This window comes from Alligator sinensis, unplaced genomic scaffold, assembly GCF_000455745.1.
Source record: "Alligator sinensis unplaced genomic scaffold, ASM45574v1 scaffold811_1, whole genome shotgun sequence".
Lineage (NCBI taxonomy): Eukaryota > Metazoa > Chordata > Crocodylia > Alligatoridae > Alligator > Alligator sinensis.
Genome location: NW_005842579.1, coordinates 68856 through 80796, shown reverse-complemented (window position 1 = coordinate 80796; position 11941 = coordinate 68856). Strand labels below are relative to the sequence as shown.

At 56.7% G+C, this 11941-nt stretch overlaps 1 protein-coding gene and 1 pseudogene across 1 annotated transcript; both read right to left on the bottom strand.

The window, feature by feature from the left end:
- Window positions 1-6809, bottom strand: LOC102387793 (SLAM family member 9-like). Its single transcript, XM_006032598.2, has 5 exons — window positions 6466-6809; window positions 5729-6022; window positions 1560-1886; window positions 871-1143; window positions 1-518 (listed from the first exon to the last, which is right to left on the bottom strand). Exons 2-5 carry the CDS (start codon window positions 5772-5774, stop codon window positions 442-444), a joined length of 723 nt encoding a protein of 240 aa, XP_006032660.1. The 5' UTR covers window positions 5775-6022; window positions 6466-6809; the 3' UTR covers window positions 1-441.
- A 3815-nt stretch (window positions 6810-10624) lies between these two features.
- Window positions 10625-11941, bottom strand: part of LOC112551733 — a 13696-nt pseudogene continuing 12379 nt past the window's right edge.

The following is an 11941-nucleotide window of genomic DNA, read 5'->3' as shown; positions in this document are numbered from 1 at the left end:
CCTGGTTTATTGAGAGAGTTGTAGGCATGAGGAGATGCAAAGCTGGTGTTAAGGGGGCTCTGGGTGAGGTCTGTATCTATGCAAGGGGAAGGGCAGGGTTACCCCCATGTAGGGTAGCAGGAGAAGACAGGGTCATGGGTTTCATAAAGAGGAAGAAGTTGGGCAATGCATTTTGGGTCGGGGTCAGGGGTCTGTTCCCCTGTGGGTATAACTGGGTTAAACCCCAATGGGATGGAGGGGAAGCTCCCATGGGAGGTGGGAGAATACAGAGGCTTCCCAAAGCAGCAGCAGCCCTGCAGGATAGAGGCGCATTCAGCCAAGATGATGCCAGGACGAGACACGAGCTGAGCCAAGCAGCAGCTGGGCTGGGAACTTCCTCCCGGTCCATCCATCCATCCCTCCTGGGTGCAGCTCACTCCTGGTGTTTGTAGTGGGGCACAGTCATTGCAGGGCCACCACCATCGCCAGGACAAAGGCCTTCAGCAGGCAGGAGAGCATCACACTGGCCATGGAGTGGGCTGGAGCAAAGGACGAAGAATTGGTGAGCTCAGCCTGGAGGCCCCCAGCCCCAGCATCCCTCTCTGGGGGCTCTCCTGGTGCCCCAGGGTGATGTAAGTGTTGGGGGCAGGCGCGGGCAGCACTCCAAGGGAACCCCTGTGTATCTGTATATGTATCATTCTGTGTGTCCACCCTGTTCCCCGTTACCCTGGGATAGCGCTGTGCTCAAGGCCAGCCAGCTCCCTCACCACCTCAGCACCTCCCTCGGCACCTGGGAGTGCTCCCTTGGGGAAACTGAGGCATGGAGCTACAAAGGGCCAGTGCTTTCAGTGCATTTAGGTGCCCACTTCCTCCGGCCCAGTGCACAATTACCTGCTGTCTCTACGCTGCTGTGGCAGAACTGGTAGGGTTCGATGCTGAGGGAGCTGGAGTTGCTGGTGTCCTGCACCGTGCAATTGTAGGATAGGCTCTTGTTCGAGGGGTCCAGGTAGAGGGAGAGTTTGGGACCCTGGCTGGAGGGACCTCTGCCCACCTTTGCAGGTCTCCAACTGTAGGTAATGTCGCGGTCCTGGCCTCGTGCCACCCGGCAGGTCAGGTCCAAGCTGCAGCTCCCGTTGGACCAGGAGATTACATTGCCCATGATGTCTGCAGGGAAAGGGAAAAGAGGGTGGGGGGGAACCAGACCGGTGACCCCCAAGCAGACCTGGGGGACCCTCCTGGCATGGAAGCGGACCCACCACCTGTTGCAACCCGCCCCCCCCCCGCCCCAATCTGCAAGGCCCCAAGGGCTCCTGTGCTCTGGGCTGGGGCTGTGCCATGGATGTACCTGACTGTCCTTGTCTGTGTCCCTGCTGCCTCCTGCTTTGTAGAGGGGATATGATCCCCCACAGCCCCTCTGGATATTCCTTCCTAACCCCGGAGCATGATGGTACTTCTTGCCCATGGATATCTCATTTCTTTCTCTGGCACTGCTTTTACTGACGAGGTGAAACCAGCTGCCCTGATGGGGAATCCCATGGCATTTGGCCTCATGGACGTGCACCCCACTGGCTACGACTTACCAAAGACGAGCAGGCAAAACTGCCGGAGTCGCTTGCGCTCTGACCCCTTCTGTGTGGCTGCCACGTACAGGCCACTGTCTGCCAGTAACAGGTTGCGGATCTGCAAGCTGCCACTGGGCTCCTGAAGGGTCACTCTGCCTGCCAATGCTGGCAGCAGCACGAGGGTAGGCTCTCCCCGCTGCTTGAGGACCACTGGCTGGCCGTGCAGAGTCCAGATGAGGTAGTCAAACTTGGAGCTGTCTCCCACCTCCACGGAGAATGTAACCTCCTTGCCCTGGAGCCTGCTGATTTCCGGAGTGTGTGAGACCACTACGGCACATCCCAGAGCTGGAGAAACACACAAGAGGCCACAGGAAGGTGCTTAAGGGCTCTTGGTCCTGGAAATGCAGCCAGCTCTAGGGAGGATCATTGCTGCTCAAAGCAGCAGCTCAGGGTAGGAAGGGAAGACCGCTGCACCCCATTCAAAGCACAGAGTCTGAGGGTCCAGGGTGGCAACCAGCACAAATGAGGGCCCTGCTAGACATTATATCTATTACTCCATGAACTGGTTAACGGTGCGATACATTTAGACCAGCCACACATGTATGAGATAAAAATGGCTGTCCAGCTACAAAAAGGAGTCAACAGGCTATCCAGTTAATGCTGGAAAGTGTGTAACAATGCCACAGCTGGTTTCTACCCAGCTTTCATTTGAACATGTTGCAGCCCTGAGATGCATGTGCAATTAGGGACAAATTCCTGGGTCTCTGTGCTCCGAGCAAACCTACGCTTAGCATGAGGTGACAGGGGAAAGCTCTGTAGCTGGCTCTGGTGTGGGTCCCCAGCTACTTTTGGGACTTTGCTTTGGGCCCAGGCCCAGCAAACTGCTCTGCCCTGCCCCTATTACTAGTGGCAGCATGGCCATAGCCCCATGAGCCTGCAACCCCGTTGTGCTCAGTGCCACAAAGACACCTTGCAGTGCATTTCTTTGCACTCTGCCTGCTATCTCCGGTGCTAGACAGTAAACCTGTGCAAGTCAGCAGCAATCTGATCTGGCTTTGGATCCAGTCGCTTCAGATGGCCGCGGTCCAATTGGGAGCTCCGAACCGAGTTTCCACCTTGATCTGGCCAAGCTTTGGAGCCGCCTCAGAGATCCGGCCATAGGGTATAATTGGGAATCAAGGAAATAACTATAACTTTGTTGTTTTTTGTCTGATTTGGATGAACCTTGCTGGGATGGTAGCCTCTGCTGAGAGCATGAAGCCTGCCAAGTTTCAAGAAAATCGGTGGAGGGGTTTGGGGGGAGCTGTACCCCAAATTCTTGAAAGCAAAACTGTCCCGTCTATGTGTTACAACACAGGGGGGTCAAAACTGCAGGGCTGGTGACTCTTACTGAGGCCACAAAGCTGAGATCGGTGCAGGGGTTTGGGGGGAAGTGCCCCCCAAGCTGCAGACAAGCACAACTGGTGCCACGGGTGCTGTGGGACTGACCGTGTCTGTCCTGGGGCGGGAGGGGAGACACTGCTGCAGGCCTGGCTGCTCAGCTGCTGTGTTCCCGGTTACCAATCATTCAATCAATCAATCAATCAATCATAATTCACTTGGGGATCAGGGACCCAGGTCCCAGCTCAATACACAGGACCTAGCTACTACATAACGACTTAACGAGCAGCAATTAGCACCTACAAACCCAGGCTAAGGAGAGGAAGGACTCGATACAGACAATCAACTGCCCCCGGACAGACACAGGCTTGGCACGAGTGTTGCCTGTCAGCAGCCAGGGGTGCAGGGCCCCAGGACCCCCCGCACCGATCTCCTCCACAGCTGGCCGGCGTCACAGCAGGGGCCACCACCCCTGCAGCTGTCACCCCGCTGCGCCTTAGCACACGCAGTGTCACCCGTGGCACCAGGTGTGCTTGTCCGCAGCTTGAGGGGCAGTTCCCCCCAAACCCCTGCACCGATCTTGAAACTTGGCAGGCTTTGTAGCCTCAGTAAGAGCCACCACCCCTGCAGTTTGGACCCCCCTGTATTGTAACACACAGTCGTGACATGAGTTTGGCTTTCAAGAATTAAGGGTGATGTTCCCCCCAAACCCCGGCACCGATCTTCTTGAAACTTGGCAGGCTTCATGCTCTCAGCAGAGGCTACCATCCCAGCAAGGGTCAGCAAAATCAGACAAAAAAACAACAAAGTTATAGTTATTTCACTGATTCTCCATTATACCCTATGGCCGGATCTCCGAGTCGGCTCCAAAGCTTGGCCGGATCGAGGCGGAAACCCGGTGCGGATTGGATCAGATCACGGCCATCTGAAGTGGCTGGATCCGAAGCCAGATTGGATGGCTGCTGACTCGCACAGGCCTCCTAGACAGGGAGCACTCCCTAGTAAACAGAGGAGACCCATGTGGAGCGCAAGCTGGGTGGAAGTCCAGCAGTGCCAGCGTGTGCATGTAGCTGTAGCTTGCTTTGATAAATGATATCCCATTTTGGATGAAGCGTGATTTCATATGCTGTAGCAAACACCTACAAGGCAATCCCCATCACAGAGAGAATGCAAGCTAAACACACGGTACAGATGAGAGAAGGAATACCATTACCATGGGGCAACAGAGGCCCGGAAGGTGCCAGGTTGCTATTTTAGGAGTCTCCCAGTGTGATTTTGGATGCCTCGAGGTGGAAGTGCCTGACTTGAAATACAAGAGGCAGCTTGAGTTAAAGGGGAATCTTTGTGAGCAGCGCAGGGTCTTGGACACAGAGCTGGGGAGTTCTGACTCCATATGGCAGAGGGCAGTGGGGTATGTGTGTCACATGCATGCCCACACACGTGCACACATACGTATGCACATGCGCGCGTGCACACACACTCATTGCTGAATCATCTGAGGGGCTCCTGTTCCCAATGCCCCATTCACCCCCTTCTGGTCCCATCTGCTCTGACAATGGGCTGCTTCTACCCATCTCTTCCCCAAGGGCAGAGGTATTTGTTTTAATGAATATATTTCATGTTCCGGGTCAAATCGGACAAATCAGTTTCAAATCCTATCAACCCAAGGGCAGAGCTTCAGGACTCAACAGCTGCTGCTGCTGTCTCCCTGCCCTGGGGTTTCCAGGCTGGGTGCAGCAATGGCTTGTGGACCATGCCTTTTCCTGTTGCTGTGGGAAAAACCGTAGTGTCAGAATTGGGTGTGGGGTTGTGCGGGGAGGCGGGGGGGAGGCGAGGGGGATTGCATCATTGTGTTTGTCAGCGATGCTTGTTGGAGCTGGGCTCCGAGAGGGGGGTGAAGGGACTCGGGTACCTCTCCTGGCAGGACAGACCTGCCATCAAGGGAACAACTGGCTCCCATGGGAAGCAGGGCAAGGCCCAGGGCTTTCAAAACAGGGCAGAACAAAGCTCTGGGTCAGAGTCTCTGTGACCCTTCTGGCCCCTTGACTTGCCAGGAGGGGAACCAAAGGCTGCTTCTCCCCTGCAGGATGCGGGTGCAAAGCGAAGGGGCGATGGCAGGAGGGTTGCAAAGGGCAATGGACTGTGGCATAAACAGAAAGTCCTTAGGGCACAGGGTAAACTCCCCATGGGCGGGGGCAGGGGGGTTTCCAGGCATCAGTGAATCCAAACCATGGGGCCGTTTTGGGAAGCAGCTGTTCTAATCTTGCTGGCCTATGTGACGGGCCCTCCCTCCCGCCCCAGCCGACTGGAGCTGCTGGTTTATGACTTAGGGCTTCAACTCACGATCCCCAACAGGAGAGGGTGGGGTTGACTCTCAGCCTCCCAGATGACAGAAAATGGCCCCAGGCTGCCTCTGGAGTTGAGATCCAGCCTGCTTCCCACCCCACCTTGAAAGTACAGCTACCAAGCAGATGGCCTGATGGTCCTAGGACCTGGAGCTAATGAGTAACCCAGCAAGACCCTTCTCTACAATGAGCCTGGACCCCACACTCCCCAGAAAGTGTCAGAGGGGCAGGTTTGCTTTGCCCTGCCATTGCTTGGGGAACGGCAAACCATTCCTGTTGCAACAGCTGGGACAGCACAACCCAATGTTCCCACCTCCCCTGACCTGGTCACATCTGGATGACCCATTGGGATAAGAGAGTGGGTGACTTATGAGCCCCAACAACTGTGCCCGCCATGGCTATGGGAATACCCCTGTCACCTCCTGAGTGGTCAGACAAGCCAGGCAAGAGCTTGGCACTTACCTGCAAGCAGGAGGAAGCTGAGGAGACTGGACTTCCGGGCATCCATCCTGCTGTGGCTGGCTGAAGAGTGGGGCAGAGGCAGAGGCAGGATGCTCTGATAAGGTCAGTCGCTGGGAGCGACTCTGCACAAAGTGATAACGAGCAACAAGCAATATCTTGTGACTTCCTTCTTCAGTTGCTGGTAGCAAATCTGGGGCGAGGCTCTGGGGTGCCGGCTGGCGTGGGTGGGGGATGTCAGAGCTCCAGTGTAGGGTGGCCTTCAGCCAGGCTTGGGGGCCACCGGTCTATTCCCAGCTGTAAAGTGTCATGTGTGAGAAATGATCTTGCTTCTAGGAACCCTTCCACCCTCCCAGCTGGCGGCTCTCCCAGGCTTGTCTAAAAGCTTTGCTGCGGGGTCTGAGGAAGTTTCCAAGTCAAAAAGTCCTTCTGAGGGGCCAGTACCAGTGATGTGCCAGTGCCACCCAGCGCAGGCACCACAGCGCCGTTCAAGAGAGCACTCCCCTCCTCCCACCCATGCTGAGCCAGGATGCACCCGGCTTCTGACTCCCAGCATGAAGCAAGGCTGTGGGCACTGGGATTGTCCTGGAGAGAGAGGATAGACCACGACCTCCATCAAAAGAAGTTTTCCAGCATCTGAGAGAGCCAAAGAGCCAGTCATGCTGCAAACTCAGGACCCCGGAGGACCCTCAATTCCCATGCACTTGATAACAACCATTTCTGTGCTGGAGATCACTTACCGTGGCCCTTGTACTAGATACGGTTGCTGCTAGGCCCCCTCTGTCTTCTTTCTAGATGAAGGCCACAGGAACTCAGGCTCCAACCCGAAGTCCAAACAGCCCTATGTCCTGTCTCCAGCAGCTGTTTTCAGGGTTGAGGTGAAGGAGCAAGGTGCTGCCAACTCCTCCAGGTCCTAGGGTTAGGTGTGGTCAAGGTGGAGAGCTATGAGGAGAGACAAGTTGTGCTCTATGGAGCGGGTTAGAAGAGACAGCTCAAGGCATTACCCAGCCATGAACGAGGTACCTTGCTAAGTGAACACTTTCCCCTAAAAGATGGCCCTTAGGATAGACAGTATCATCTTCGCCGTCTTCGAAGCATATGGGACTGTGCTCTCTAGACCACAACCTTTTATTATCTGATTTACCATATCTAATGCAAAGACATGTTTTATGCTAATGTCCCCATACCTATTGGCTCAAATTTCTACCTTCACTCCCTGTTACATCCCCACCATGCCCATACAAGGTGATGTTTGTGACATAAGATTAAAAGTTTGAGCTCCAGCTTAGTCAGCACAAAGTTTGGACCGGGCTCAGCGGTTTGGTACAAATGGCTCATATGCCTGGTTTTGCTAATCTTAATACAACACGACCTTTGGAAGTCTGCAACTCCAGCTGAGCTCAGCTGTGGTGTGGAAGCACATGGAGACGGGACCCGGAGGTGCTGGTGTGATGGAGACTCCCCTAGACATGGTGGGCTTTGCTCTCTGCTGGCCAGAGGATGTGGGTGACTGGACTGTGGCTCTTGGGGCAATTGCGAGCCCCCCTGGGTGCAGCCGGGAGATGATTTTCCCCAGCATCAGGCTTTCTAGGTTACAGACGACGGAGAGGATCTCTGGGCTGCACACGCTTCTGCTGACTCTGCGCCCTGCAGGCTTGAGTAGTGAGGCAGGAGCTGTGTGGCCTATAAATGGGGCACCGGGGTGGCAGAAACCGGGCTCCCTTCCATGCTGGGGAGGGGAAGGGTGCGGGAGACCACATGCCCTCCAGGGAGACAGAAGTGTCCTATTTCTGCCTCTGCCACTGGCTTGCTGAGTGACCCTGGGCAAGTCCCTCCATCCCCTGTTTTCCCATTTCCTTTAGGGTGGATCCCTGCCCGGTCTCAGTACAGGTACACCAGTCTCAACCCTCCCCTTTTCTGTGGTGCAGTAACACTGAGATATTGGCACTGAACTCTGTCTCAAGGTGCCGGGTGCTGCACGTACCTGGAGGCAAGAATCCCTGCGGCTGAACTCGGCAAGACCGCCAAACCCAGCGAGAGGAACACTTTGTTCCTCATTGCAGTCAGGATGTCCTGTGCTGCCCATACTGTCTGGCCAAGCGTGACTCCACTTGTGCATTGGCAGAAGGGGCTGCGGGGATGCTGCTTCTTTGGAAAAGGGAACAGCGTGTGACAGATCTCTGGGCGCAGCAGATTTTTCAAGGCGATACCAGATGAGGTGGCAAGATAAGAGCATGTGCTGTAGGCAGCTGCTGGGCTGCGATAAGGCTGCACTCCTTGACTGCAGGGCTCCCTGGCCCACTGAGCATGGCAGATTTTGGGGCGGGGGGTGGTCACAGATGGAGACCTGCAGTGGCCAACGGTGCCTCTGAGCAGAGGAAAGCTGCAGGAGACGTGTGCATGGGGTGGGCCAAATTTTGAAGGGAGCTCCAGCCACTGAGGGCAGTGCCCGTCCTCCTCCTTGTGCCATTCACAAGAAGGGCATTGCTGTGGGTGCAAGGCAGGCCTCCAGGCCTCAGGTCCATTCCCAGCTCTTTCTGGCAAGACCTAAGTCACTCAGTGTCTGTTCTTGGCTCTTCCTAGAAGGGCCCTGAGGTCTGTTCTCAGCTCTTCCCAGGAAAGCTTTGATAGATAGCCTCTTTGTACCCAGAAGCTGGACGGGGGCCCTCACATGGATGATCAGCTTGCATGGCCTCACCCACCACCAGCCAACAGTCAGCTGAGGAGGCTCCCCTGCTCCCCACTGAGCTGCCAGCCCCCCAGGCCTCCTGCTTCTAGTATAGGAAAGTTTTGCTTTCAATGTGCTTCCCCCTAGTTGGACCCCACAGTCGGGCCGACAGACAACACCCTGCTCCCTCCTCTTGCCCCAGCCTCTGGGCCTGAGGCCAGCCTGGAGCAGACCCCTTGGTGGGACATCAGAGCTGGCAGGAGAGACCTCCCTGGGGCCAAAGCCAAGTAGGAAAGCAGGACTTGGCTCCCTGTGTCCTACACTGTGTGCTACCCATGCGCAGTACACATGTGCACACATGTGTGAGCCTGTGTTTCATGGGGCAGTGGAGCAACTTCCTGCTTTGGAGAGTGGGAAAGTGCTGGGTTCCCACCTCCTCAGCTGAGGCCCCTTCATCCTAACCCTTCTCCCTCCTGCTATTCCCTCCTAACTGCAAAGTCCCTTGGCAGCTCCATCATCCAACTCACAGCTCTGCCAGTACCTCACAACTCCAGCCCACAGCCCCCCTACTCTGGCCCCCTAGGGCTGTTGTGTTTGCCCCCTGGCCTGCACCTTTCCCAAGCAGCGCGTGACCTTTTGCAGAGCCCTGCAGAGGGAGGCGAGGGCCCACTGGGGTTTGGGCAGCTCCCAGGAAGGAAGCGTTGGTTTCCCCATCCTGATCTGCCAGGAAGACAGCACCGAGCACTGGAACAGGCAGGAGGGCTTGGCCCTGCACGGGGAATGGCTGCCTGCAGGGCACTGATCACATCTCAGCCCCGGCATGAGACCAGCAGCTTCTGAGAGCCGTAGTGGAGCTGCAGCCTCCAGAGCAAGGAGGGATGGAGGAGGCAGCTGGTGGGTCCAGCCCCTGGCCCGGGGGAGTGAAGCAGGTGCTGGGTGAAAAGATGGCCAGGAAACCAGCCGGGAGAGGGCTCACCTGGGATGGAGGCCTGGGGGGAGCACTTGGCTTTGGCCCCATGAGCTGCAGCTGCCCCCCGCCCCAGCTGGCAAGAAGTCCCCAGCACTGGTGCCCCCAAGGGATTGCTACAAGAGGCACCAGCTGGCACAGCCTGGGGACAGAGGCAGATGGGCTGGGGTGCAGGGGGGCTAACTGTGCCATTCCTGGGAGCAGGGGTTAGGCAGTGGCTGGGTTGCCAACTTGCAGTTCTGGGTCTGTGCCAGGCAGTGATGTAGCATGCGCCCTGCATCAATGCTGGATTCAGGCCAGGCTCTGCTGGGGGGTCTCCAGGGTGGATGAGTGCTGCAGGACTCTTGGATCCCAGAGCCACTGTCTGAGTGCCAGGCAGGCAGGAGCATGAGGCTACAGCCTTCCTCCTCCTGGGGAGAGCATTAGTGCTCCCTACTTGGAGCTGGCTGCAGCTTTGGGATGGCAGTGCCCCTGGTGACAGGAGTCCCCAGGGACAGGGGGGCAGCACCTTGTGGGGTCCATGTTCCTTGGTCCAATCCCATGAAAAGCCTTCCCCTGGGCACTAGGGACAGTGTCTGCAGGAGCAGCAGGACGAGCTTCTTGGCCTGGCAGTAGGGCAGTGCCAAGGCATGGGAGGAGAAGCAGGAGCAGAGGCCATGCCCAGCACCTGGGAGGGTGCGGTGCCCAGGGCAAGCATCCAAGCAGGGGCAGAAGTGGTGCCGGGACCAGGCTGTGCTTGCTGCAACAGGGAAATGTGAGGGGTCTGCAAGAAATGGCCCTGCCAGTGGAGATCCTGGCATGCAGGGACCTTGGCATGGGCAATGCTGATGGATGAGGGTGCCCTGAGGGATGATGCAGCCCAATGGGGCTCTTGGTGGGTGGGGGAAGGATTGCCACTGGCAGGGTTCAGAAACACAGACGGTGTAGAGGAGGGAAGGTTCATTTACAGACTGCAGCTGCTCCCAGGACAGTGATATTTTGTGTTGCCCATGTCTGCAGGCCCCAGAGTGCAGCCGGTCCCTGCTCTGAGGACTGGCAGCCAAGGTCTGCCAGCCCAACTGGGCAGGGGAGGAGGCAGCCATGGGGGGACTCTCTGCTCCAGGGTGCCTGTGGACCCACAGTGACAGGCGCTGCATCAGGGACTGGCCTACAACACTTGGAGTCAGACTCCTGCAGACCCACCAGCTGCTTCTTCTCCATGCTGCAGCCTCCCTCTGTCCTCCTCTTCCAGAGCAGAGCAGGGCTGGTGTGGGCTGGGTCTTGTTCATTCCCATTTCGGCTGCTTGCCAGCCATTACGTGCACTGCCATGATCCTGGTGATCAGCATCCCTGGCACCAGCAGCTGGACAAGCCCCTTGGCTTGGCAGTAGGACAACGATGAGGCCTGGACAGGTGGGTTTGTTGGAACTAGAGCAAGGCAGAGGGTCAGAGCCAGGGGGAAGTGGCTGGTGCTGACCTGCAGTGGTTGTCCAGGGGTGCAGGGGGGATGGGGCCAGCCCCTGGGGTGCTTCCATAGGGAGGAGAAGTCCTGCAGGGAGCTCTTGGGCTGGTCTGTCCCTGCACAGGACTGAGTGCAGGTGGCTCCCTGGGTAGCAGGGTTAGGGGGAATGAACTTGGGGAGTGGGGCAGCAGTGCCTGCCTAGTCAGGTCCCTCGTGGTGGCAAACCTGGTGCCCTGATGCCCATTCTCCCCAGGTTCGGGCTGCGCGGAACTTCCCCACAGAGCATGTTACCTGCACAAAGGGCCTTGACAGAGGCCATCGTGGAGTTGCTGCCGATGGGGTTCTGCACTGTGCACATGACATTTATCAGAAGATCTGGGTGAGAGATTTTCATGGTGGATCATTGAGCAGTCATACTGTGGGGCTCTGCAGTGCTCCAGCTGTAGGTCATGTCATTGCCACCATTAGGGACTGTGCAGTTCAGGGTGATGGTACAGGGTCCATTCACACAGCTCCTGGCACTGCAGTGAATTGTGGGCTGGGGCAGCTGCTCTGCAGGAAGAGGAAAGGAACCAAAATGTGAGGATACAGGTCTGATGGGAAGAAAGCAGCACCCTGCCTTCTTGCAAGCATATCCGTGAGACACTACTGGGAGAGCAGAGCCCCCGAGACCACCAGGTGACAGAGCAGACAAAAACAAGGCCTAACAGCCCCCCTCAGGTGATGCTGGATGGGTCCGTGCAGGAGGCCCTGGGGATGGAAGACCCCTGCAGGGATGTGTCTGGGGTGAGATGTCCCTGATGACTGATATTTCTATCCAGGGATTTTTACTCAGGAATAACCATGCTCGCTGATAAGTGGGTAAAGCAGAGACTGCTCCCCTGGACCAGGGCACAAGCATGAATGCTTATTCACATCCCTAGGAGTATTCAGCACCATTCCCGTGCCCTTCCAGATCTTTACATTAACTAGGAGGTTGCAGTTCAACTGTAGGAGAGAGACTGCTGTGCAGGCTTGGTGGGCAGAGACTGTTTAACTCCTACATTGTCGAGTTATTTTTGCTGCAGAGTTAAAAAAGAAAAAAAAAAAAAGCACTCACCATAGACCCGCAGTGTGAAGAGCACGCCCTGCCGGGAGCTC